Source organism: Anomaloglossus baeobatrachus, chromosome 4, assembly GCF_048569485.1.
Source record: "Anomaloglossus baeobatrachus isolate aAnoBae1 chromosome 4, aAnoBae1.hap1, whole genome shotgun sequence".
Taxonomy (NCBI): Eukaryota; Metazoa; Chordata; class Amphibia; order Anura; family Aromobatidae; genus Anomaloglossus; species Anomaloglossus baeobatrachus.
The window spans coordinates 296,905,985-296,932,990 of NC_134356.1; the positions used below are offsets into that span (position 1 = coordinate 296,905,985).

General features: G+C 43.4%; 1 protein-coding gene across 11 annotated transcripts in view; it reads left to right on the top strand.

Annotated features, from left to right (window-relative positions):
• The window catches only part of NAV3 (neuron navigator 3), a 1,060,193-nt gene that overhangs the window by 941,358 nt on the left and 91,829 nt on the right, over nt 1-27,006 (top strand). For 9 of the 11 annotated variants that reach the window (XM_075344930.1, XM_075344922.1, XM_075344924.1 and 6 more), the window contains 6 exons: nt 453-944; nt 3,579-3,641; nt 6,635-6,795; nt 10,409-10,597; nt 11,003-11,055; nt 19,083-19,106. In XM_075344930.1, coding sequence (XP_075201045.1) covers nt 453-944; nt 3,579-3,641; nt 6,635-6,795; nt 10,409-10,597; nt 11,003-11,055; nt 19,083-19,106 — 982 coding nt within the window. The remainder of the gene's footprint in view (nt 1-452; nt 945-3,578; nt 3,642-6,634; nt 6,796-10,408; nt 10,598-11,002; nt 11,056-19,082; nt 19,107-27,006) is intronic. The other 2 variants (XM_075344927.1, XM_075344932.1) reach the window with 1 other exon arrangement.

Genomic DNA, 27,006 nt, shown 5'->3' on the forward strand with positions numbered 1-27,006 from the left:
GATGCATATATATCTCTTGACTTAGTAACGCAAAGTTATGGTTTACATAAAACCTGGTCATCTCACACCACACATCTCGTGATAGAGGGAGCTAAGAGGAAAGGTATGGCAGACCCCTAGAAGAAGAGATCTTGCTAAAGAATTAATGCACAAAATATTGTTACAAAATAACTTTTCAGTACACAGTGTATAAGATTTAATATGAATGGGATAGTTATAAAGCTCATTTAACACTTGGTTACATCTCTTTACATATCCTTCCTGTAAATCATTATGCTTTGTTATCTTTCTTGTTGTTCATGCTGATGTTTTTGAGTCAATCAAGCATGTTATTGCAGCTACTGAGATAGATCAATGATCCATGTAGTCCATGAATAATTTAGGAGCTTTTGGTCATGAAAATTAAAAAACTTCTACATAATATATATTTGCCATTTTTTATTACTTTTCAGATTATTTGGCACAAAAGCAGGAAATAAACCCTCTTCCCCTGTGAGCGTTGATGCTGTGAAGTCTGCTTCAGTCATGTCCAGCCCCAGCAGCACATCCCTGGCTAGACAAGGCAGCTTGGATTCTCCATCATCGGGGACTGGTAGCATGGGAAGCGCTGGCGGACAGAGCGGAAACAGCAGTCCTTTGTTCAGCAAACCCAATGAATTAACCCCTGATGTTATAAGCTTAGGACATTCCTTGGCCTCCAGCCCAGCTTCAGTTCATTCATTTACATCGGGTGGTCAGGTGTGGACAACTAATTTGAGCAGTTCATCTGCTGGTAGTAAAGATACTCCTAGTTACCAATCTATGACAAGCCTTCATACCAGCTCAGAGTCCATAGATTTACCTCTCAGTCATCATGGATCATTGTCTGGCCTGACAACATGTACACAAGAACTACAAAGCATGCTCATGCGGACTGGTAGTGTGAGGTCAACCCTCTCAGAAAGGTGAGAATATTTGCAGTTTTCTTTTGTTTTCCAATTTCCTGTTGGTTATATAGCAATAACATATTATGTATGAGGTTGTGCTCATTCACATTAGTCAGAATTGAAACACATACATGATGAAAATTATTGGAAGCCACTCAGATGTTTTAGATGGGAGAAAACCCATTGCTAATACAGGGAGAACCTGCAGACTCCATTCTAAGGCCCCATGCGCATGTTGAGTATTTGATGAATTTTTTACCTCAGTATTTATAAGCCAAAGCCAGGATTGGGCAAAAAATGCAGTGGTGCCCGTGTTTCCATTATCCTTTTTCTCTGATTATCCCACTCCTGGTTTTGGTTTACAAATAATGTGTTAACAAATACTCAACGCGTTTCACATGGCCTAAGGGTTCTCTTTATTTGATGTAAACCCATTACCAAAATGAGGCAAGGCCATAGTGCATACCACTGACCCAGTCTGCTGTCCATGTACAAGTAATTAACATTAATTTTGGGCAGATAAAACACGTTTAAAGGAAACCTGTCAGGTGACATGCTGTCTGAACTAGGAGCAGAATAAGTCCAGCTTCATCATTTCCGCCAGTTATGTTTTACTCTGAATTTCTGTGACATTTTAGAGAAAATATACATTAAAAACTGACCATTGACTATACATGTCTGATAACAAATTCATGAGGCCCTGGTGGTTTTTAACGCCTCCTCTCTCCTAGAGTGACAGGTCTCTCCCTACCTGTGTGTATCCGGATAGACCTGTCTCTCAGGGTACGGTGATCCCCACCAGGACGAGTCGTCAATGAAGCATTTATTGTATGTTTTTCTGAAACGCCATAAAACATAACTTCCAGAAATGACAGAGCTAGTGCCTGATTCATGCTGCCATTGGTTCGGGCAGCATGAATCAGCTGTCACGTTCACTTTATACAGGTTTTTTTTATCAGAAGTAACCACTTTCAATTGTGGACTTTCAGATTCCTAATATCTTTGAGGAAATCTTAAGACACGTTACTATAGATGAACAAAGATCGTCAGGACCCTTTTTTGCCATTCACGTTGCTACTCCATTGCAGCTGGACTGAGGTCCTATGAACACCCTCGGCCAGCACTCGAAAGCTGACATCTTAGGTGCTTCTGTTGTTTATGCGGCAACTGCGACATTATGTCTAGGCCTCTGGGGGACATGTAAATGTCACAGGCTCCAGGATGATTTAAGTGCTGGCTGAGGTAGTTTTTACTCATCTCTACATATTACTATTTGAGTTCATATGGAACTTTGACAGTTTGCCCTCCAAAATTATCCTACCATCTTCAGTGTATGGTAATACTATGGGTTTTTTTTTCCCACTGGCTAAAAACATTTGTTTTTCAAGCAGAAAACACTTTAGGTATTCATCCCTGTTTCCGCTGTTTTCTTTTTTTATTATTATGTTATTACTGTTTTCATTGGCGATTTCTGTTAGCATTTTTTGGGAGAGATTTGCTGGCCTTTTTTTGAAAACTCATTAAGCAGTGAATACAATGCTAGCATTTATTAATTTACTTTTTAAAAATCACTTTCAAAATGCTTACAAAGTTGCCCAGGTATCTTCCAGAAATCTTTTTTTTTAGCCTTGTCTCCTATTGTAAAGCCTTGGGGATTTGTGAAAGTTTTTTGTGTGTCCTCCTGATGGAAAACATCTTTGGAGTGGACATGTCATTTCTTTTAAAGCCTTGGCATTTTTGAAAGCCTGAAGCATTACTCAAAAGCCTGAACATATGAACAGCAAGCCATTTTTCCATAGAAATAAATAAAAGATTCTTATGAGTTGTTTGTAAGCCTTTTTCTTGGTTCAAAAAAATACTGGAGGAAAATGTAATTTCAACATACCCTTATGGTCTATGTGCTGTGACCTAATTATGAAAATTAATAATATAAAAATAAATAAGGCATGGTTTTAAAGTGGATTTCCCACAAAGTTAATTTTAATCTTTAGATCTTGGAATAATATTAAGTTTCACAATTGGATGTGTTTAAAAAAAAATGTTCCATAAGATAACCTTATGAATGTGTCCCTGCTAAGAACTGTGTAATGACTGTGTCTGACCGTACAGGAACATGGTCTGATCATACCACATCTCCTGGACAGGGGAGGAAGTGAAACAGCATACACAAATTACAGCATGGGATTCTTCTTTCTTTGAATAAAACATTTTTTAAAAACAGGCAGGGAAATGTTTTAACTCAGAAAAAGAGTAAGGTGTGATCCTATGCTATAATGTCTGTATACTCTTTTGCTTCCTCCCTGGCCCAGGAGATCAGACCATGTTCCTATACGGTCAGACACGGCCATTACACAGTACACAGCAGGGACATATATATATATATATATATATATATATATATATATATATAAGATTAGCTCAGCACAGGAACATTTGTTTAAACACATCCAATTGTGGAAATTATTATTATTCCAAGATCTATTGATTAAAATCAATTTTGTTGGAAAATCTCTTTTAAGTATACATTAAGAAGCAATAGTGAAGAGTATAAGAACCATGAGTGGTCAACTGCAGGCTTTCTTATTTTTATATTGTACACATTTTAATAGCGATAACTTTTTTTTTCTGCTAATATTTTTGTCTTATTTGTAGGGGTTATCTTTATCTTAACAGTTTGCAGCTTTCCCGAAACACCCTGCCCAAAAAGGGACTGAGGTACAAATACTCCTTGAGCTTGAATGCTGCCTTGGTACACTTTGGGCGTCTCTTGCTTTCTGTCAGTCTATTTGGTTCCTCACTCTGTTTGGTGCTGATCAATCTCTGTTTCATTAGAAAAATGCTGCATGCTTCTTCAGAAAGGTTATGTTACACAAAGCTTTTTGATGTGGATTTAGAAGCAGATGTGCTTCAAAATTGACAATAAAAAGTGTTCCAAGAATATTGGAAGCCGTTTTTGATGTGGATTTTGAGCAGATCCACTTCAAAATCCATAAAGTTAAACGTGAACATACCCTAACATTCCTTGTAGGCTATATTGACAGAACTTTTGCTGAAGAATTGTAGCTGACAATAAAAATTAGATTCCTAAGCCATGAATGCCTATGTTATAGAAATCATGAATGGCTAAGAAGCTTCTGCAAGTTGTCATGATTCTGCAGTGTATCCTCATGGTACAGGATCAGCCGAGATAATGGGTCTCCAGTGTCTCAGGACAATCTCAAGAATCTAAGCTCAAAATCTTTGACTCATCTTTGACTCCTCGTTGGCTGCTTTTTCTTTCGTTCTTATTGATCAATGTATCTTTTTCTTCAGTCTTTTGTATACAGCTTTATGTACTGCTCTCAATGTTGTCTGTAAAATAATATATTGTTATAAGTGCATATTTTACACTGGGGAAAATGCTGCAATTGCTCTATCACCACAACCTACAGTAGTCTTCAAAGTACTTCTAGTTGAGAAGTTAAACATTTCCATTTCTATTGCTTACTGTGGCATATCATTTCTAGCTGTTTTTATGCACAGGTTTAATGGTGTGCCAATAAAGTCAGTGAAATAATGGCCTGAAGCAACTAATTAATACTTAGAGGCTCACAAATACAGGAACATTCAGCTGCTACTTTTGGATGCATGAAAACAGCTGTTAATGGTTCCCTGTTCGGAGATGCTCTGCAGCAGAGCACACATTACATTAGCAAAAATACTGAATTTCCTACCTAGACAAATAGGTGTTGTAAATGTCTAATTAGATTTTATTACGTAGAGAATTTTTTTATATCTAGTTTATTTAGAATTGTGCATTTTTTTTCTAAATTGCATAGATTCTTGAGTCATTAGTTAGTAAATAGAATTGGGACGAAACGAGTCACACGTCCCAAGCCATGACAGTGTTCTGTGGCTGCTGGATGGGAGGAGGAGAGCCATCTCTTACCTTACAGTTGCAGTGCGACACATTGATGAAGAAATGTGGATGCTGTCAGGTAAGAGGCGGTTCTTCTGCGTCCATCCAATGGCCACAGACCACTTTTGTGGCCAATGGTTTGGGCTGTGTGAATCATTTTCTACCAACTCTGTTAATAAATATTTTCATTCACTCCTTAGGCACATGCCTTCAAGCTCAGACTTATGTAATCACCATTTTCTACAATTTCAGTTCATTTTTTCTTTTCAAATCACTAATATGCTTTTATGACCTCAAGATGATTGGATAAAAGCCCTGGATCAAGTCATTTCCTGTCTTGTGTAGTTTAGTTATTATATTGGCTTGCTATTAGTGTTAAGATACATTTTCTCTTCCCATTTACCTTTCTTCTAGTTTTTTCCATTTTCTTGTGGTGGGAAATTTAGTCACTATATAAATTATGTCTAATATTTATGACACCATTTTCTCCTTTCTACACACAAGTGCCTTTCTGTTTCTTGCACATCATATAGATGAAATGATAGTCTATGAAGTATTTGCACTCTCATGTAATAGACTTTTATTTAGTAATGATGTCACTTTTAAGGTGCCTCTGTTTCCAATTTTAACCAGCCTAAGGGTACACTCACACTGGCGTATAAAATGGACAAGTGTAATGTGAGAAAAAAAATCGCATTGCACTTGGACCAATCAATGAATCAGATCTTACCTGTAAGTTTTCCCCAGTTGGAAGTGGATTGACGAAAAAAATCACTGCATGCTACAATTGACTCCGTATATCGGACGAGACTTGCCAATGTAAGTCAAGGGGTACAATGAGAGGGAAAAAATGGATGGCACACTGACCATCTGTTTATTACAGATACATTACCATTCTGTAGCATAGCGCATTGTAAATGGACCTGTAAAGGACTGCAGAATAATAGATGCTGAGAATAAAAACACATTGCATATGGATGGCATACGAATATCATACGGATGCTTGGCGAGAAGAAAATCACACACTCGCACAATACTCACATGACATAAGGAATACCAAATGGATTTCACTCGTTCATGACATGGACCATATTATTTCATAACATAACATCCCATATATCATACGGATGCATGGCGAGAAAACAATCACACACTCGCACAATACTCACATGACATATGGAATACCAAACGGATTTCACTCGTTCATGACATGGACCATATTATTTCATAACATTATATGCCCCTATTCCTGATATGTTATGGCCAGTACGTAAGTTAATTAATATACTGATAAGCCGAATATTATGATTTTGCCTTTAAGCACAATAGTACAAATACTAGTGTATTAGTGTACTTAATTAAAATTGTCAGAAGAAGAGGGCCAGCGCTCTTTGTATTCTTAATGTAGGGATCTCTTTAATAGTATAATCCGAAACATATATTCTGAAGCTTTTTTTCAACACCAATACACATTGCTCCAGCCATACAGTTCTTCAACATCCTTCTACTCTTCAGTTACCTACTATGGCAATCATCTGATGAAGGTTTAATGTGGATTGCAGTATCACAATATTAGTTTGGAATTACATTACAATTAAGTAAATTCTTTATTTAAAATTACAAGGAGTATCTGTCCCTTCATTTTGACTTAACTGGGGTGGTCCCCATCCAAGCACCCATCGAGTGATGTCCAACACAATGAAATTAAAATATTAAACAAACTAAATGTCTTCATTATAATCTTTATATTATTTATATAGTTTCTAATACATATTTACACTCAAATGATATTTTATTTTCTATTCCTCAGGTACACTCCATCATCACGACAGACCAGCCAGGAGGAAGGTAAAGAGTGGTTGCGTTCTCATTCCACTGGGGGGCTACAGGACACTGGCAGCCAATCACCGCTTGTCTCCCCTTCAGGCATGTCCTCCTCTACTAGTGGGAAATACCATTATTCCAATTTGGGTAAGAAATTAAAATGAATAAAGAACCATTTAATAGACCAAAACACTTAAAAGTAACTAGTCAGAAACTTCTGCGCTCCAAAACTATTTATATGATTGGGTTCTCTTTAAAAGATCAGCAAATTGATCCCTATATGACCCCCAAAGCAGTGCTCTCGCAGTGAGAAATCGAGTTTTCAAATCCTCTATATACCGTATATGTCTATAAGTGCATTGGGCGTTAAGGTGCATTTACAGCTCCTCAGCCTCATCCTCTGTTTCCTGCTGTGCCAGCCAAAGGAGAGTGCCGTTAGGCAGGGAATACAACATGAAGCTGGGTTACAGGGTCCTTTTAAGAACACCAGACCTTTTCTATCAGTATAAAATGGTATCTTTTGATGTGATGAGTCGGCAGATGGGGAGTTACTAGATAAGGATAAACTCCAAAATTGTTGGTTCTTAAAATTGTATAGTATTACCAAAATGTCAAACCATAATATATAGTTTGCACAGCTCAAAATTTATATATCCTAGAGGGCAGTACTTTTAAAAGGTTTCTCCTTTTTTTCTTAAGGAGATAGTTACCAGGTTTTTGCTACTTCATCTTAAGGCCACGTCTCACTAAGTGACATCGCTAGCGACATCGCTGCTGAGTCACGGTTTTTGTGACGCAACAGCGATCTTGCTAGCGATGCCTCTTTTTCATAGAGGTCCTTTGGCCAGACAACAACGTTCCCACCCTTGTCTGCCGGCTTCAGCACGACCCCAGAAAGTGCCCGCAACTCCCGCAACCTGATATGTTCCTGCCGAGTAAGATTGTCATGAAAAATAAAGGATGGAATTTTATTAAATTCCTTTGAGACCAATTGTACGAACAATTCTATGTTAGCACAGGAAGACAGTGGAGGGAATTTCCTAGAACGAGGACGTATTGAGGGAGGAATCTTACCTCCTTCAGACGTGTTGTGATCGATGGCAAGTTCCTCAAGGTCTCACAGGGCTATCTGTTCCTCCTCTTAAGGCCACGTCTCACTAAGTGAAATCGCTAGCGACATCGCTGCTGAGTCACGGTTTTTGTGACACAACGGCGATCTTGCTAGCGATGTCGCTGTGTGTGACATCCAGCAACGACCTGGCTCCTTCTGTGAGGTCGCCGGTCGTTGCTGAATGTCCTGGACCATTGTTTAGTCGTTGCTCTCCCGCTGTGAAGCACACATCGCTGTGTTTGACAGTGAGAGAGCAATGATCTGAATGTGCAGGGAGCCGGCTTCTGCAGACGCTGGTAACCAAGGTACACATCAGGTAACTAAGCAAAGTCTTTGCTTGGTTAGCCGATATTTACCTTGGTTACCAGAGTCCGCAGCTTCTAGAAGCCGGCTTCCTGCTCCCTGCATACGTAGCAAGGTACACATTGGGTTACTAAACAAAGCGCTTTGCTTAGTAACCCGATGTGTACTATGGTTACAAGCACAGCGTCGTTACATGGGTCGCTGGTGGCTGATATCTGATCGCTGTGGAGATCTGCCTGTTTGACAGCTCACCAGCGACCATGTAGCGATGCTCCAGCGATCCCTGCCAGGTCAGATTGCTGGTTGGATCGCTGGAGCGTCGCTAAGTGTGACAGTACCTTTAGAGCAGCATAATGTAGGCAAAGAGATTCTGAAAGTAACCATGTTTATATTTGATCACTGTGTGCAGCTGTTCTGATTTTATCTCAGTATTGTGTTTAGCAGGGCTGAGAACTGTCCCTGCCCACACCAGGCTCTCAGTAGAGATTGTGCATTTACTGTGAGGTGTCAATCACAGCAGGGGTCATGCTGGACTGCTCTTAACATACAGAGGAGTCACACCAATGTTAATCAAAGAGCAATAAATCTTTAGTATAGGTAAACAATAGCTGGCACACAGATAAGAGAAACATATGCTTTTTTCTTTTCTAACCCTTGCAGCATGATGTCCTCAGCCTACATTGCAAAATCCTTCCTGTCGACAGATTCCCTTTAAGTCTTTAACTTAAACTTTGAGCTTAATTTCCCCTTCCCCATTTAAGTGAATTTGCGTTCTATGCATCAAGGAATTTCAGTTTTCCTACAAATATATGGTACACTGAATGGTGTTTCATCATACAAATGTATAAGTATAAAAGAAGTAAAATTACCAAACTCTCATACCGCCAATTTGAAAATTAAGCCCCCGCACTTCACTCGATAACTAGCTGCACCATCAGTGATTGCGACTACATGATTTGTGATATCAATCTTCAATACACTTTAATAAATTATTGCCCAGTGATTTTTTTTTATAACTGTTCTCTATTTTATGCATACTAGTAGGTTTTTGTGTATAAACAGCTTGTTTCAGGTTCTACCACAGAATTTCTTTTAGGTTCAAATAAGGACTAGACATGATCTTGATAAAAATTGAGTAACTCTGCAAATACTTTTCTTTATTTACAGCACGTCTTAAATATCATATTCATACCCTGCTGTAATCACAGTTTTGCCTGCCGCTATGCCAAGTTCTCCATGTAATCCCTGCTGCGTGCACAGAGCACAGTGTTTGCTCCAGCAAATTGCATTTTGGAGACTGTGGTCAGTACAATGGGTACTGCAAAATAATCTCCTGAAGGAAGGAATAAGCATTACAGAATGCAATGCAAAACAGTAAACTATACAACAGGCAGAACAAAGCTTAATAGTGCAATTTGAATATTGTGAGCTCCAATGCAAAATCTCCAACAGGGCCTTTCCCTAACGCACATGGGTCATTTACAGTATTGGCGTTCTCATATTGCCCAAAGAGCTATTCCTTCCCCTCCTTAACTTACCTAGTCTTCAGGGCCCTAGGGTGATTGCAACCCCTACACCCGCAAGTGTCCACCTAGTTTAAGGAAATCTGTCATCAGCTTTTTGCTACTTCTGAAAGCAGCATGTTGTAGGTGCAGATGCTCTGATTCTAAGCATCTGCTTGCTTCACTTTTGATAAAATCACTGTTATATCTGCTTCAGATCTTCCAGTTCGTTGAATGCTGAGCTCTGTATAACTTTGACCACACCACTAATTGACAGCTGTGTACACTGTGCATAGGCAGAAAGCTGCCAGTCATTGGTGGGGGTGGTTGTTATACAGAGCTCATGAATATGGACGACTACCTTGATGCAGCTTTACTAGTCCTCTAGTTCTAATCTCCTACTGATGAAACAATGAGTTTATCAAAACTACAGCAAGTAGCCTAGTTAGTGACACATCACAGGAATCAGGGTCTCTGTCTCTAATCTCTTCTGTTCTCATATTGGGTTGTAATATCCTGGTGACAGATTCCCCTTAAGTAGTGTACAGAAATCTGAATATACTGTAGCTGTGGATTATAATTACAGTTATTGGGACTCTGTTATATTTTATTGGGCAATCAGCATTTAGCTTTAACATATGTGATTGTACAGCAGTCAGTGGTTTTCAATCTGTGAGCCAGGCCTCAAATTTTAGGCTAAATCCAGGTACTTCACTTGTGACCACCAGACCGGTGCCCTGCAAACCTCCGCCTACCTGCCGGCATTTCTTGTGATTAGTAGGCTTGGTGATGTCATCTTTACATGTAATAAATCATTTACATGCTCTGAAATTCTGTTTTGCAGTAAGCCCCACCAATCTCTCTCAGTTTTCAATTCCTGGACCAAACATGATGCGATCAAATAGCATTCCAGCACAAGATGCTTCCTTTGAATTATATGAAGACTCACAGTTGGGAGGAAGTGCTACCTCATTAGAGGACAGACCAAGAGCAATCAGCCACTCAGGTTCCTTCCGGGACAGCATGGAAGAAGGTAATCAAGTGGCTTCAATAATATTAAATAAGGTTGTCTCATTGTTTTATTTTTTTTTTTTTAAAAAAAAGGTTGTCATTTTACTAGAAACAGTAACTCCATTCACAAATAGGACTAATCAGCAGTGCCTGACAAAGCCCATTAACTGACTTGGTACATTTTCTGAAGAAATTCAGTCCAGTAATTCTAATCCTGGACAACCCCTTTAAATACTTGTTCTCTTTGTATACCATGTGTAGCTTTTATAATGTATATTGTGTACCTAAAACTGCCATATACCTTTTAACATATCATATATTCCGCTGTTGTGCCTGGCCCTTGTCTTGTGTAGCGTTCCAGCCTTTGAATTTTACATTGAATAGGTCAAGAGAATATAACTTCTCATTTTTTGATTTTTTTCCCCAGTACATGGATCATCATTATCACTGGTTTCCAGCACATCGTCTCTTTACTCCACTGTAAGTATTAATCGCCTGCTGTGGATTAGTTAACCATGTCTGAAAATGGGTCAGCTTAGCTATTAGGGCAGGAAGACTATCATCAGCATATATTGCCTGATTTTATTGCTTACGAAGAAAATGGTTTGCTTGAGTGTATGAGAAAGGAAAGTGTGATACACAAAAACAGTCATCTCTGTAAAATGTAAGTGATCGAGGCCCGATAACCAATTAGGCCTTAGAAAGCTGTATTCCCTCCATTTACCTTCACCGGGAACCAACAGGAAAGTGTTACGGGGCAAAATCATTAATGTGATGATGCCAAAATTCTGATGTAAAGCATCCTAATAAGTTGCAATATTTTTGTTCTTCAGCTTTTAAGTTGCATAAATGTATTGTGACTTCCTGTCCAACTACACCAATATTCATAGCATGGGCAAGATGTACCTATGCCCGTCCATCAGATTCATAAATAGTTATGTAATTTACTACAGAATAGTGATGAGTGAGCACTACCATGCTCAGGTGCTCGGTACTCAGAATGAGCAGTTGGATGCTTGGGTGGGCACCATTCAAGCACCTGAGTATAATGGAAGTCAATGGGGGACTCGAGCACTTTTCAGGAAGATTTCCGGAAAAATGCTCTAGTCTCCAACTGACTTCCATTGTCCTCAGGTGCTCAAGTCACACCCATCTGAGCACCAACTGCTTGTTATGAGTACCGAGCATCCAAGCTTGGTAGTGCTCGCTCATTACTTCTCCAGAATTGTACATCAGATAATAGATTTGCCTAAAGGCCGATTTACACGCTGCGACATCGCTCAAGTGATCTCGTTGGGGTCACGGAATTTGTGACGCACATCCGGTCGCTTTAGCAATGTCTCTGCATGTGACACCTATGAGCAATTTTGAATCGTCGCAAAAACGGTCAAAATCGCTCATCGGTGACATGCCCCCCTATTCTCGAATATCGCTGCTGCTCGGTGTACGAAATATATTGTCACTCCTGCGGCACCACACATCGCTATGTGTGACACCGCAGGAACAAGGAACCTCACCTTACCTGCGGCCGGCCGCAATGAGGAAGGAAGGAGGTGGGCGGGATGTTACGTCCCGCTCATCTCCGCCCCTCCGCTTCTATTGGGCGGCGGTTCGGTGACGCTGCTGTGACGTCGCTGTGACGCTGAACGAACCGCCCCCTTAGAAAGGAGGTGGTTCGCCGGTCACAGTGAAGTCGCAGAGCAGGTATGTGCGTGTGACGCTGCCGTAACGATAATGTTCGCTACGGCAGCGATCACACGATGTCGCAGGTACGATGGGGGCGGGTGCTTTCTCGCTCAACATCGCTAGCAATTGCTAGGGATGTCATAGCGTGTAAAGCGGCCTTTAATCATTAAGTAGTGTGCAACTTTTAATTAATTTGGGGTTTCATTAAACTAGCGTGTGCAATGCCAATCTTAATGAATCACCCCCCAAGGGCCTCCAAAGCTAGAGTATCACCTTAAATATTATCCACAACATAAAACTCTACAAATCTGCTAGGTCAAACATTTATGTCAATAGGAAAACCCAACTATAATACTTATAGCATGCTCTTCCCATGCTTTTTTGGGGGGGTGTTTTTGTTCTTGTTTTTGTGCATGCAATGTTTTTCTTGCTTCTGTTCGATTGTTCGTATAGAGGTTTTTGGTAGTATTTTAGCATTTTTTTGGTATTTGTGTGTTTTTTATGTTTTAATTGATTTAATAGTCAAATTTAGAGAACTTTTTCAACCAGAAGCTCCACAAGACTTTACAGGTTTCTTTTGACACATAGAAAAAAATAGAAATCACATGAAAAAAAATGCATTATAAAAGTATTTTCTCATTGAAATCAATAGGAAGCCTACATGAGAGGGTTTGAAGAGAAATTTTATGTGGATTTCCAATATTATTCTCTATGTAAATAAATATGTTTGATTTAAAGCGTGATTATTTAGTAGACAATGATTTTAATAAATAATTTCACTTCCAAATGAGCCGTTATTGTATCATAATAGTATATGTTTGTATATGATAATGAGAGAATGATTCGGTGGGATTAGTTAGTATGTTTAGTTTATTTTCTGCACTAATTCTAGCAATGTGTAAGTTTGCCAGCATTATTGTCAGTAGATGTCAGTAGTGAATCAACTGCTTCCCATATGTCAATTGTAGAAGGAGCAGGCGGTATGTACAATGACGAACATTATGCCCCAGCCATCATTATCTAAATTATTACTCCTCAATTGTTCTCTTGCTCAAAACATTTAGTTCTCTCCCGGAACACAGGTACGATAGCAGGAGAAGTGTAGGTGGGAGAAATTGTAGATACTGACTGACAGAGTCTATAATAATAATCTGTACACAATGATTAGGGACCTTTCTTACATGATTTAATATAATTAATGTTGTTAAAACTTTAGATTTCGTGCTAGGAACTTCTTGTATAGAAATGGATGTACCAGTTTACACTGTATGGAAGGTGCCGAGTAGGAGATCACACTATATAAGAGAAGGGGGTCATGTAGCATCAGGGCAACCTCTGTACAGTCACCAATGCCTTGTGTGTCGCTCAGGGTTATGGGGTACTCGGTCCCGGGCGGTGTATAACTGGGGAATGTCACGTTTGGGGCCGTTGCCCGGTTCCATGCCATGGGTGCTTTTTGAAAAGGGGAATATTTACAGGGGATTGTTGAATAAAGTTCATACGTGACGCTACTTGTAGTTTTGCGGCTATGAGGATGGAGCCATCGCTGCACAGTTTTCACTACTGGGGCTGGTGTTAATGGCAGCCTGCATGTTACCCAGAGGGTAGGTGACGTGGATGGGTGTGGAAAGAAGACAGGCCGCAACAGGAGTTTTAGTGTAACTGGTTCTATTTACTCACTGCAAGCTGGTAACTGATCACCCGAGGTTGCCCAGTCGTAACTGCAGGTCCCCGTAGTCCCAGTGCTGGTTTAGTGACCTGGTGGCTTCTTTCCCCTGCACCTGTCTTTGGTTGGTGGGTCCTCGTGGCATAGAGCGGCTGGGATCCCCTCCTGGTTGTCTTCTTCAGCAGTCCGTATGACGGTAGCTTGAACCCTGTGGGGTTGGAGTTTCTGGTCCTGTCCCCGGTTCTCCCTTTGCTACTGAGTCCTGAACTTCAAGGTCAGTGAGGTCCTTGATGGTCCCCTCACTGTGCAGATTTTATCGGGTCTGCCTTGAGCTTTTGTCTGACTTAGGATTCTGTACACCGTTGGTGTGTAGTTCCGGGAGTACTCCACCGTACTCCACCGGCAACTAACCGCCTGGGCCCTCAGGTCACTGTTCACTCCTGTCAGTCCGTCTGCTCACTTTAACTGTCTCCTCTCGCGACTCCTCACTCTCCACTGTCTGACTCTCCACTGTCTGCCCTTCCCACCTGGTTGTCTAGTGGACTGGATTTGCTCCACCTCTAGGCGGCCATCCATTGGTCTGACACTAGCCTTGTACCATTCTATGGGGGAATTGGGGAAAAACAGGGATTATCTGGAGTGTTTATGTGTTACCTGCACTAGTCTTCTGGGGTAGGCCCTGCATCCTGGTGGGGATGCAGTACCTTCTAGCTCCCTGATGGCCTCAGGGGTGCTATACCTTGCCCTCCTAATTTTTGAATTGCAGGTTTTAATTGCCACCACAATATGCACAATTGTTTGTGTGAGAATCCCGCAGGAAATGGGCAAGTGGTAAGTGTGACTTAGCAGATGCAAGGTCTGCCTCGCAGTCACATAGAGCCAAGACTTCTAAACAGTTCGCAGTCATTTCAGTCTTATTTCTGTTGCATATCTACTGATATAAATTTATTCCCTAAGGCCTAAGCCACACGGCGAGAAAATCGGTGCGAGTGGAGTGCGATAAAACATCGCATTCCCCTCGGACCAATTCTAGCCTGTGTGTCAGCACACATGAGCGATTATTTTCTCAGCCCTAATCGGACTGAGAAAACAATCGCAGCATGCTGCGATTGTAAGCTGAGTCTCTTTCTTTCGCACCCATTCAAGTGAATGGGGCGAGAGAAAAATCGCACTGCACTCGCGGTACACCGGTGTACCGCTAGTGCAGTGCGAGAATGGCAATAGCAGACTACACAGTAGAGAGGGAGAGAAATCCCTCCCTCCCCTCCTGAGTGCCGGCCCGCCCCCCGCAGCTGAGGTCTGCTCGCACGAACGGACCTCAGTTGCAAGGACACAGGCATGACACTCGGCTCTGCTGTACTGCCAGCACGAGCCGAGTCTCATGCAAGTGGATCGCAGTAGTGCCCGTGTGGCCCCAGCCTAAGGCTAAGACCGCACTTTGCTTTTTACCTGCTTTTTACCTGCTTTTTCAACTGCAGCGTTTAATGCCAAAATGGATGTGTTCTGCTTTTCAAGGATAGTCTATGGGAATTTGGGTTTCTTGTCCGCACTATGCAGTTCAAACTGCAGCCTTTTTGTGGCAGAAATTTGGGCAAAAAACTCTGCTTTGCAGTGCAAAACCCAAATGGCAAAAACAATTGAACAATTGACATGTCAATTGTTTTTGCCATTTGGGTTTTGCACTGCAAAGCTGAGTTTTTGCCCAAATTTCTGCCACAAAAAGGCAGCATTTTAAACTGCATAGTGTGCACAAGAAACCCAAATTCCCATAGACTTTGCTTGAAAAGCAGAACACATCCATTTTGGCATTAAACACTGCAGTTGAAAAAGCAGCAAAAAAGCAGGTAAAAAGCAAAGTACAGTCTTAGCCTTAATGAGATTACACCTAGGCATTCAGTCCCTACTGTCTCCAGGTTTGAGAACGTGCCCCATATTTTTCAAAGGTTGAAAGAAATCTGTCAGTGTGACCTCACACTACTCAAAAAAACTGCTCAACAGGGCATGTACAGTGCCTTGAAAAAGTATTAATACCCCATGTATTTTTGTACATCTTTTTAAGTTACATCTACAAACTTACGTAAATGTATTTTATTGGGATTTTGTGATATACCAACACAAAGTAACAAGTATTTGTGATATACCTTCTCTTAGTAGCAAGTATTTGTGAAGTGTAAAGGAAATTAGGCTTGGCTTTCTAATACTTGTAGGGCAACCTTTCACTGCAGTTACTACTGCAAGTCTTTTGGGGTATGTCTCTACCAGGTTTGCACATCTAGGGGATTCATTCTTTGCTCATTCTTCTTAGCTGTCTCAAATATTGAATGCAGAGTGTTTGTGTGCAGCAATTTTCAAGTTTTATCATAGATTCCCAATGGGATATAGGTCTGGACTTTGACTGGGCCATTCACACACATGAATAAGCTTTGATCTAAACCATTCCATTGTAGCTCTGGCAGTATGTTTAAGGTCGTTGTTCTGCTGGAAGGTGAGCTTACACCCCAGTATCAAGTCTTTTACAGCAGGTTTTCCTCCAGAATTGCCCTGTATTTAGCTCCATTGATCTTCCATTCAGCTCCAACCAGGTTCCCTGTGTTTGCTGAAGAAAGGCATCACTACAATATGATGCTGCCACCACCATGTTTGACAGTGGGGATGGTGTTTTCAGGGCGATGAACTAGTGTGCTATGTGTTAGATTTCCAACACACATAATGTTTTGTATTCAGCGCAAAAAGTACATCTTTGTTCACATCTGACCAGAGCACTTTCTTCCACATGCTAGGTGTGTCCTCTACATGGCATGTGGAAGAAAGTGCACTGGTCAGAAAAGGCCAAAGCCGAACTTTTGGGGCTAAATGCAAAATGCTAGTGAGCTGTCAATCAAGCAGAAGGCGAATTAGAGAGCTTGGGAAATTCTCCAATCACACCCAGAGCACTTCAATCTCATTTGCATATGAAATAAAACCTCTTTTTTTCAGTAATGGAGTATTACTTAAAGAGAATCTGTCACCACTTTGACCTTTTTAACCCCTTCACGACCGGTCGATTTTGCACTTTCCAGGTTTTTTTCGCCATTCTTCTTCCGAAAGACATAACTTTTTGATTTTTTTTTTAGTCAATATGGTCATGTGAGGGCTCATTTTTTGCAGCATGAGCTGTACTTTTAAATGAATCCATGAGTTTTACCATATAGTGTACTGGAAAATGGCAAAAAAAATCCAAATGCGAAAAAATTGCAAAAAAAGTGCTATAGCACTATAGTTTTTGAGATATTTTATTCACTGTGTTCACTATATGGTAAAACTGATGTATCAGTGTGATGCCTGAGCTTGGCACGAGTTCGTTGACACCAAACATGAGTAGGTTTAGTTTTATCTAAGGAGTTAAAAAAATCAGAAGTTTGTCTGAAAAAAGTGGCGCACGTTTTACGCCATATTCCGTGACCCATAGCGTTCTCATTTTTTGGGATCTATGGCTCAGTGACAGCTTATTTTTGGGTCTTAGTTTGATGATTTTAACGGTACCACTTTTGTGCAGATGCTAACTTTTAATCGCCTGTTATTGCATTTAGCGCAAAATTTGTGGTGACCAAAAACCATAATTTTGGCGTTTGGAATTTTTTGCCACTACGCCATTTAACAATCAGATTAATTAATTTTATATCTTGATAGATCGGGCATTTCTGAACGCGGCGATACCAAATATGTGTATACCTTTAATTTTTGGAACCCTTTAATTTTCAATGGGGAGAAAGGGGAGTGATTTAAACTTTTAATTTTTTTACTTTTTTTAAAAACTTTTTATTTACTTTTTTTTTTATTTTACTAGCTCCCCTAGGGAACTATATGGATCAGCTTTCTGATCGCTCTGCCATATCTGCTGATCACAGCTGCACAGCTGTAAACACCAGATATGCTTATTTTCTGTCTCTCCCAGCTCTCGGCTGTGTGAGGCAGGAAGTGAGTCATGTGAGCTACATGAGTCATCACATGACTCTGTGCTACCATGGCAACGACCGGCATGTGACTTCCAGTATTGGCCGTGAGTAATGTTTACCGTTGTCGCCATTATAATGGTGCTGTCACATATTGACAGCACCATTTAAGGGGTTAAAAGGCACGGGTGGATAACGATTCCGCTTGTGCCTGGCAGGCAAACACGTCAGCTGTAAAAATCAGCTGATATTTGCACTGATCGTTGCAAGCTGCTTGCAGTATTAACACCATGACTGCTAGGACGTAAGATTACTGCCCGCGGTTGTTAAGGGGTTAAATGTTTAATATAGGCATACAGGTTATAGACTGAAAAAAGCCATAACTATATGTCTCATATCAGGTGCCTTGTGGATAAATCATCTTTTATCACCTTATGTAAATGAGTTGTTCCAGGCTATGGGGCAGATGCTGCCCGGATGAGAGATTATTTTAAATAAAAGCGGCGTTACCAGTGTGATGTGTGATTCGCTCTCTGTTCCCACCGCTGAGCTGTGTGTGATTATAACTGAAACATCTGCAGGTTCCTCTCAGCTTCAGCCTCTATCTCACAGGCAGACAGTGTTGCAATATTGTTACAATAAATCAGAGCTTAGTAGGGTGCAAAAAATATGTCTGCAAGAAGTCAAATTTAATTTCTCCTGTTCTGTGTCAGTTACTTGTCTCACACTGTAATGTCCCTTTTATTTAAAATAATCTCTGGAGGCGGAGTTATCTTTCAGGCAGCATCCGCCCCATAGCCTGGAAGAGCTCATTTATATAAAGTGGTGAAAGATGATTTTTCAACAACAAGGCATCTAATATGAGGCATACAGGTATGACATTTTTCAGCATTCTATAACCTGTATGCCCATATTAATAGGTTAGACAGGTCAAATGGGGTGACAGATTCCATTTAAACGAAGATAGGCAATACATTATGTTTCAAAGACCTATATGTCCATTTGAGCAGTGTAGGGATGGTGGATTGTGCAGACAGGTTTCCTTGACGTCCCCATTCTCAGGCTTATCAGAATTCAAATTATTTCCTATCATGTACACAGAAAAAGTTCATTTGTACAACTTTGTATCTGTAAATTTACTTTTGCTCATAAGCTGAAACACTGAATTTGCTTTGTAAATTGCATATTTCACATCTTAAAATGTGTATGTCATTTATTCCTAGGCTGAAGAGAAAGCACACTCCGAGGTAATTTTTCTTTCTGGGGTCTTTTTTTGCAATTGAAACAAGAATAAAAGCAGATAAGAAATGTCACAATAACATTTAGTGTTTCATAGTTGAAACATTTCCAAATAAGGCATAATCTCTTGATTACTAAACAGTCTTAGGGGCACTTTGCACACTACGACATCGCAGCTGCTATGTCGGTGGGGTCAAATTGAAAGTGAAGCACATCCGGCGTCGCAGGCGATATCGTAGTGTGTAAAGCCTTTTTGATACGATTAACAAGCGCAAAAGCGTCGTAATCGTATCATCGGTGTAGCGTCTGTCATTTCCATAATTTAGAAATGACCGATGTTACAATGTTGTTCCTCGTTCCTGCAGCAGCACACATCGCTGTGTGTGAAGCCGCAGGAGCGAGGAACATCTTCTACCTGCGTACTGCGGCTCACGCCGGCTATGCGGAAGGAAGGAGGTGGGCGGGATGTTTACGTCCCGCTCATCTCCGTCCCTCCGCTTCTATTGGCCGCCTGCCGTGTGACGTCGCTATGACACCGCACGACCCGCCCCCTTAATAAGGAGGTGGGTCGCCGGCCAGAGCGACGTCGGAGGGCAGGTGAGTGCATGTGAAGCTGGCGTAGCAATAATGTTCGCTATGCCAGCTATCACTAGATATCGCAGCTGCGACGGGGGTGGGGACTATCGCGCTCGGCATCTCAAGCATCGGCTTGCGATGTCATAGTGTGCAAAGTGCCCCTTTGGCTTCATTGATGTAGTGTTGTCAGTTAAAGCTGTGTATATGGTTCAGAGGACAGGAGTGTAATGATGGACTCAGGGGGCCCACTGATGCCTCGCCATTTTGAGCTGAATCTGCATCCTCGGACACACATTGAGCTAAAATGCATTGCAGTGCAGACAGTCACAAGCTCTCTGCACTGCAATTGCTACAGGCGGACAGCTAACATAGATGGGCACATTGCAGATGACGTCACTGCCATGCGCTTGCTCCACTGTGCCATCTATGGAGAAAGAAGAAGACACTGTGCTGGAAGGGAGGACAGGCAAGAATATTTTTTTCTATATGTGCTGGAGGAGAGTGAGAGGGCAGGGGCCTTTATTACAGCAAGGGCCCAGGATAGGGGACAGTATTGCAGCAAGCACCCAGGATGGGGGGCATTATTACAGCTGAGGTCCCACTTGGGGGATGTGATTTTAGCAAGTACCAAGGATGAGGACATTATTACTGTAAGGGGCCAAGAACGGAAGACCTTCTCACAGGAAGGGGCCCAAAATGGGGAACATTATTACAAAAAGGATCACAGGACAGAGGGCATTATTCCAAGAAGGGGCCCAGGACAATGGACATTATTACAGGAAGGGGCTGAGGATGGATGACATTATTACAGGATAGAGGAAATCATTACAATGAACTATACGTCTGACCAAATTGTTGGTGGGGGCCCTGATCTAAATTTGCACCAGGGCCCAAAGGACTCTAGTTATGACAATTCCAATGAGGGTTTCCTATCTGTCTACAATTATTTTCAAAGCTATGGTGAAAAAAAACAATACAGTTTCTAATTCCGTTCTTCATAAGTTTTATTTAAGATCCAATCTAAAAACACAGTAAGCATGTTACATTGCCACCCACTTAGTTGACACAAAAACAAATTTTAACAGTTGGTAACAAGGTCTGATAAGAGGACTACCTCTTTGAGTGTAGGTGAAAGAGTGACTTTCTGCTATCTTTGATTCCTCCATAGGCTCAGAAATATAAAAGAACTAATGGAGCTTTCACTCATACTCCCTATGTCTGGCACTAACTCTCTGCTGCTACCTTTCTGCTGCTGCTTTGGTTTTTGTTGATTGGCTGCAGTGCTATAAGATATGACAATCACTTCATTTAGCAAATGTCTTAATGCAGACAGCTCAAGCTGCTGAGCCCAATTATTGGCTGCAGTACTGTCAATGTGATGTCGCTATTGCATCTAATCAAAAAAGACCAGAGCAGGATTGGAGAGGCAGCACTGGACTCTGAGAGCTCAGTTAGTTTTTGTACATCTCTAAGGGCGGCTTTGCACACTACGACATCGCAGGTGCGATGTCGGTGGGGTCAAATCGAAAGTGACGCACATCCGGCGTCACTTGCGATGTCGTAGTGTGTAAAACCTTTTTGATACTATGAACGAGCGCAAAAGCATAGTTATCGTATCATCGGTGTATTCTCCGACATTTCCATAATGCCGGTGCAGCGACAGTTACGATGTTGTTCCTCGTTCCTGCGGCAGCACACATCGCTGTGTGTAAAGCCGCAGGAGTGAGGAACATCATCTTACCTGCGTCCCGGCTGCTTTGAGAAGGAAGGAGGTGGGCGGGATGTTTACATCCTGCTCATCTCCGCCCCTCCGTTGCTATTGGCCGCCTGCCGTGTGACGTCGCTGTGACGCCGCACGGCCTGCCCCCTTAGGAAGGAGACAGATCGCCGGCCAGAGCGACGTTGCGGGACAGGTGAGTGCATGTGAAGCTGCCGTAGCGATAATGTTCGCTGCGGCAGCTATCACAAGATATCGCACGTGCGACGGGGGCGGGGACTATCGCACTCGACATCGCAGCATCGGCATGCGATGTCGTAATGTGCAAAGCCCGCCTTAGGCTACTTTCACACATCAGTTTTTTGCAATCAGGCACAATTCGGTTTGTGCTTGATGCAATGGATCCGTGTCAGGCTTGAAACACACATTTGTGAAAAAACACGCACGTGTGTTACGGTCCGTTTTTCGGGTCCGTGTCCCGTTTTTGTGTCTGTTTTTATGGTCCGTGTGGCATCTGTGTGAACTGCGTATGCTAGCCGTGTGTGCGTGTGGAATGTAACTGACGTGTGAGTGTGTTTTCCGTGTGAAATGTCCGTGTGTGATGTAACATGTCGTTGCTACATACCCGCTGACAGCAGACAGAGTCACGCGATGAGAATGAACTCGGGTGAACGTCACCTGACTTCATCCTCATCCCGTGGCTCTGTCTGTGTTGTGTCCTGATTAGCGGTCACCAGTGAAGGACTCACCAGTGACCGCTAATCTCCTGAGTGACAGAAGTGAGCAGCGCGATTAATGCTGCCGTCACTCAGGCTACCCGCGGCTAGCTGGATCCTCCACCCGAGACCGCAACTCACCTGTGACTTCATCGCTGCCACTCGGGTGACTTGCTGTCACAGTTGGAAGATCCAGCGGTGGCCGCAAGTAACCTCAGTGACAGATCAGCTGATCGCGATACTCACCTCAGTTGCTACGTGGAGCTGTCAGGATGGCGGTGTTCTTCTGCCGCTCCTGTCACCTTCATGTAGCAGAGCTGGAAGCGATGCGGGACCTCCATGGATTACGCCGGACATGGATGTTTATTTGGGGCATAATAAATTGGTGAACGAGGGTTTTTTTTAGTGTTTATTATTTCAAATAAAGGATTTTTCGTTGTGTGTGTTTATTTACAGTAACTTACAGATTAATCATGGAAGGTATCTCGGGGAGATGCCTGCCATGATTAATCTAGGACTTATTGGCAGCTATGGGCTGCCATTAACTCCTTATTACCCCGATTGCCAACGCACCAGGGCAATTCGGGAAGAGCCGGGTAAAGTCCCAGAATGGATGCGGCATTTCTGGGTGGCTGCTGGCTGATATTGTTAGGCTGGGGGGCTCCCCATAACGTGGAGCTCCCCATCCTGAGAATACCAGCCTTCAGCTGTGTGGCTTTACCCTGGCTGGTATCAAAATGGGGGGGGACCGCACGTGGTTTTTTTAAATTATTATTTTTTTTTTCTGCACAGTATAGACCCACCCACCGGCGGCTGTGATTGGTTGCAGTGAGACAGCTGTCACTCAGCGTGGGGGCGTGTCTCATTGCAACCAATCATAGGCGCCAGTGGGCGGGGAAAGCAGGGAATACGAGATTGATTAATGAACAGCCGGATTTTTCAAAAGAGGAAAAGCCGCCGGAGTTTAGTGAAGAGCCGTGCAGCGCCGCGCCGGGGATCGGTAAGTATGAGAAAGGGGGGAGACTGACCAACAGACAGAGAGAGGGACAGACAAGACAGAGAGAAACCGACAGACAGACAGAGAGACCGACCGACGGACTGAGGGAGATTGACCGACATAGACAGAAAAAGAAAGAACGACCGACATCGCTACAAAAAAAGCACAAAACGTACACTGAGCATACAGAGATGCATCCGTGTCACGTACTTGTGCGCACATAGCCATTGACTTTCATGGGGTCCGTGTGTGCGTGTTCCATGCAAAAAATGTACATGCTTCCGTGCAAAACGGAAACACATACGGATCACGGACACATGAACCTTATGGAATAACGCACGTGTGACCTCAATGATAGATTAACATTGGTGCATGTTTGTCCATGTCTCCGATACATATGGAAACGGACCAAACACGCACGAGTTTAACGGATGTTTGTTTCAGGCCTTAGAGTGTGTAAAAACTGAATCGACGGATCCGGTAAAAAACGTTTCCCTTTTTTTTTTTTTTTTTCAAAGCTGAGAGAGAGGGAGAGACCCCGTCATCACCGCACACGCAGGCACTCCCGCACGCATCATCCCCGCACACACCCCGGCACTCCCGCACGCATCATCCCCGCACACACCCCGGCACTCCCACATGCATCATCACTGCACACACCCCGGCACTCCCGCACGCATCATCCCCGCACACACCCCGACACTCCCACACGCATCATCACCGCACACGCAGGCACTCCCGCATGCATCATCCCCGCGCACACCCCGGCACTCCCGCACGCATCATCACCGCACACGCAGGCACTCCCGCACGCATCATCCCCGCACACACCCCGGCACTCCCGCACGCATCATCCCCGCACACACCCCGGCACTCCCGCACGCATCATCACCGCACAAACCCCGGCACTCCGGCATGCATCATCCCTGCACACACCCCAGCACTCCCGCACGCATCATCCCCGCACACACCCCGACATTCCTGCACATATCATCACCGCACACACCCCGTCACTCCCACATGCATCATCCCCACACACACCCCGGCACGCATCATCATCACTGCACACCCCAACACTACCTCAGTGACAGCGCGACTCCCTCAGTTGCTGCGTGGAGCTGATAGTGGCGGTGTTCCACGGCAGCTCCTGTCAGCTTCATGTAGCAGAGCTGAAAGCGTCGCAGGACCTCTGTGGATTACGTCGGACCAGGAGGAGTATTTGGGGATTTTAATAAAATGGTGAAAGAGGGTGTTTTTTTGTCCTTTATTCCAAATAAAGTATTTTTTTGGGTGTATGTGTTTATTTACTTTCACTTACAGGTTAATCATTGGGGGTGTCTCATAGACGCCTCCCATGATTAACCCCTTATTACCCCAGCGCAATTCGGGATGAGCCGGGTAGAGTCCCGGGACTGTCGCATCTAATGCATGCGGCAATTCCAGGCGGATGCTGGCTGATATTGTTAAGCTGGGGGGCTCCCCATAACGTGGAGCTCCCCATCCTGAGAATACCAGCCTTCAGCCGTGTGGCTTTACCCTGGCTGGTATCAAAATTGAAGGGACGCCGTTTTTTTAAAATTATTTATTTATTTATTTTACTGCAAGATATAGACCCGCCCACTGGCAGCTGTGATTGGTTGCAGTGAGACAGCTGTCACTCAGCGTGGGGCATGTCTGACTGCAACCAATCATAGGCGCCAGTGGGCGGGGAAAGCAGGGAATACGAGATTGAATAATGGGCGGCCGGCATTTTCAAATCAGGAGAAGCCGCCAGCAGTGTGACAGCCGTGCAGCGCCGCGCCAGTGATCGGTGAGTGGGTGAGAGTGAGTGAATGAGTCAGTGAATGAGTCAGTGAGTGAGTCAGTGAGTGTGAGTGTGAGAGAGAGAGAGGCTGGGGCCCCACAGGGCACTACTGCGATGCTCGCATGACACTCGGCTCGTGCTGGCAGCACAGCAGGAGCTGAGTGTCATGCTAGTGTCCCTGTGTCTACGGTTAGCCTGTGCGAGCGGACCACAGCTGCGGGGGGCAGGCCGGCTCTCAGGAGGGGCGGGCTGGCACAGAGGAGGGGAAGGTAGGATTTATCTCTCTCTCTCCTCCGTAGCCGGCTATTGCGATTCTCGCTCTGCATGCATGGTACACCGGTGTACCGCGAGTGCAGTGCGATTTTTCTCTCACCCCATTCACTTGAATGGGTGCGAGAGAAAAGAGTCTCGCATTACAGTTGCAGCATGCTGCGATTGTTTTCTCGGTCCGATTAGGACTGAGAAAATAATCGTTCATGTGCACTGACACACAGGCTAGAATTGGTCCGAGTGGAATGCGATGTTTTATCGTACTCCACTTGCACCGATTTTCTTAGGCCAGAGAATCACTTCTGGGCATGCTCAGAAGTAAAAAACGAATCCGGTACATGCTTACGGCGTTTGATGCATGCCACCAGATTCGGCGTGCATAGACTTTCATTATGCACCATGCCGCACAGCGCCGCACCCGGCGATGTGCAGTTTTTTATGAGACAAAAAACGTTACATGAAACGTTCCGCATTAATTAATTAAGCCGCATCTGGAAAAAGCCGGATGCAACGCAAGGTCATCAGGCACAATCCGGCGACAATACAAATCAATGGGGATAAAACGGATGCGGTACCGGATCCGTTTTAACCGTTTTTTTCCGATTGTGCCTGATGGGAAAAACCTGATGTGTGAAAGTAGCCTAAAGCAGGCTTTACACACTACGATTTCGCTACAGCGATCTCGTTGGAGTCACGGATTTTGTGACGTACATCCGGCCGCTGTAGCGATGTCGTAGCATGTGACTCCTAGGAGCGATTTTGGATCGTTGTAAAAACGTCCAAAATCGCTCCTCGTTGACATGGGGGTCCGCTCCCAATTATTGCTGCTGTCGCTGAGGCGAAGTTGATCCTCGTCCCTGCGGCAGCACACATCGCTACGTGTGACGCCGCAGGAACGAGGATCATCTCCTTACCTGCCTCCGGCCACAATGCCGAAGGAAGGAGGTGGGCGGCATGTTACGTCCCGCTCATCTCCGCCCCTCCGCTATCATTGGGCGGCCGCTTAGTGACGTTGCTGTGACGCCAAACGGACCGCCCCCTTATAAAGGAGGCTGTTCGTCGGTCACAGCGACGTCGAAGGCCATGTAAGTACGTGTGACGGGGGTGCGCGATTTTGTGCGCGACGGACAGCGTTATGCCCGTTGCGCAAAAACGATGGGGGCGGGTCTCATGCTAGCGATATCGGGCCGGATATCGCAGCATGTAAAGCCACCCTTAGTCTATGGAGAAAGAAAAGTTAAAGGGAATCTGTCAGCAGGATTTTACATAACAAATTATTTATAGGCTTGTATATATCTGTCAATGACAAGTCCAGAAAGGAGTTTACATGGCCAGTCTGTTCCTGAGAAATCTGGTATTGCATTTACATGAAAAGGACACTGTGGATCTAAAGCCTCTGTCACTCCAGCTCTTTTCCCTGCTCAGTGGTGCCTTATTCTATTTGATCGGCTTATTGTGTGACGTCACACACCACCGAGGCTATCTTGCAGTGGTGGCGTTAGACAGTGAATAGAGCTTCAATGAAAGAGGCTGCAGCTCCACAGCCACATTTTCATATCAATTAAAATGTTGATTTCTTAGAAATGGAGGAAAGGACTCGCTATATATAGGTATTGCTGAGCTTGTCTTTGAAAGAGCTACATGTGCATATAATTAGTTTGGCAGGTGAAATCCTGCTGACAGATTACTTTGAATCTTTTCACAACTTTGGATGTACTGGTACATCCAATGTCAGTCCTTGCCTTTGATGTGAGCTTGATCACAATCTCTAACAGTGGGATTTAACGTGTGTCGTCGGGGTGTGCGTCATTAAAAGACAACAGCCCCT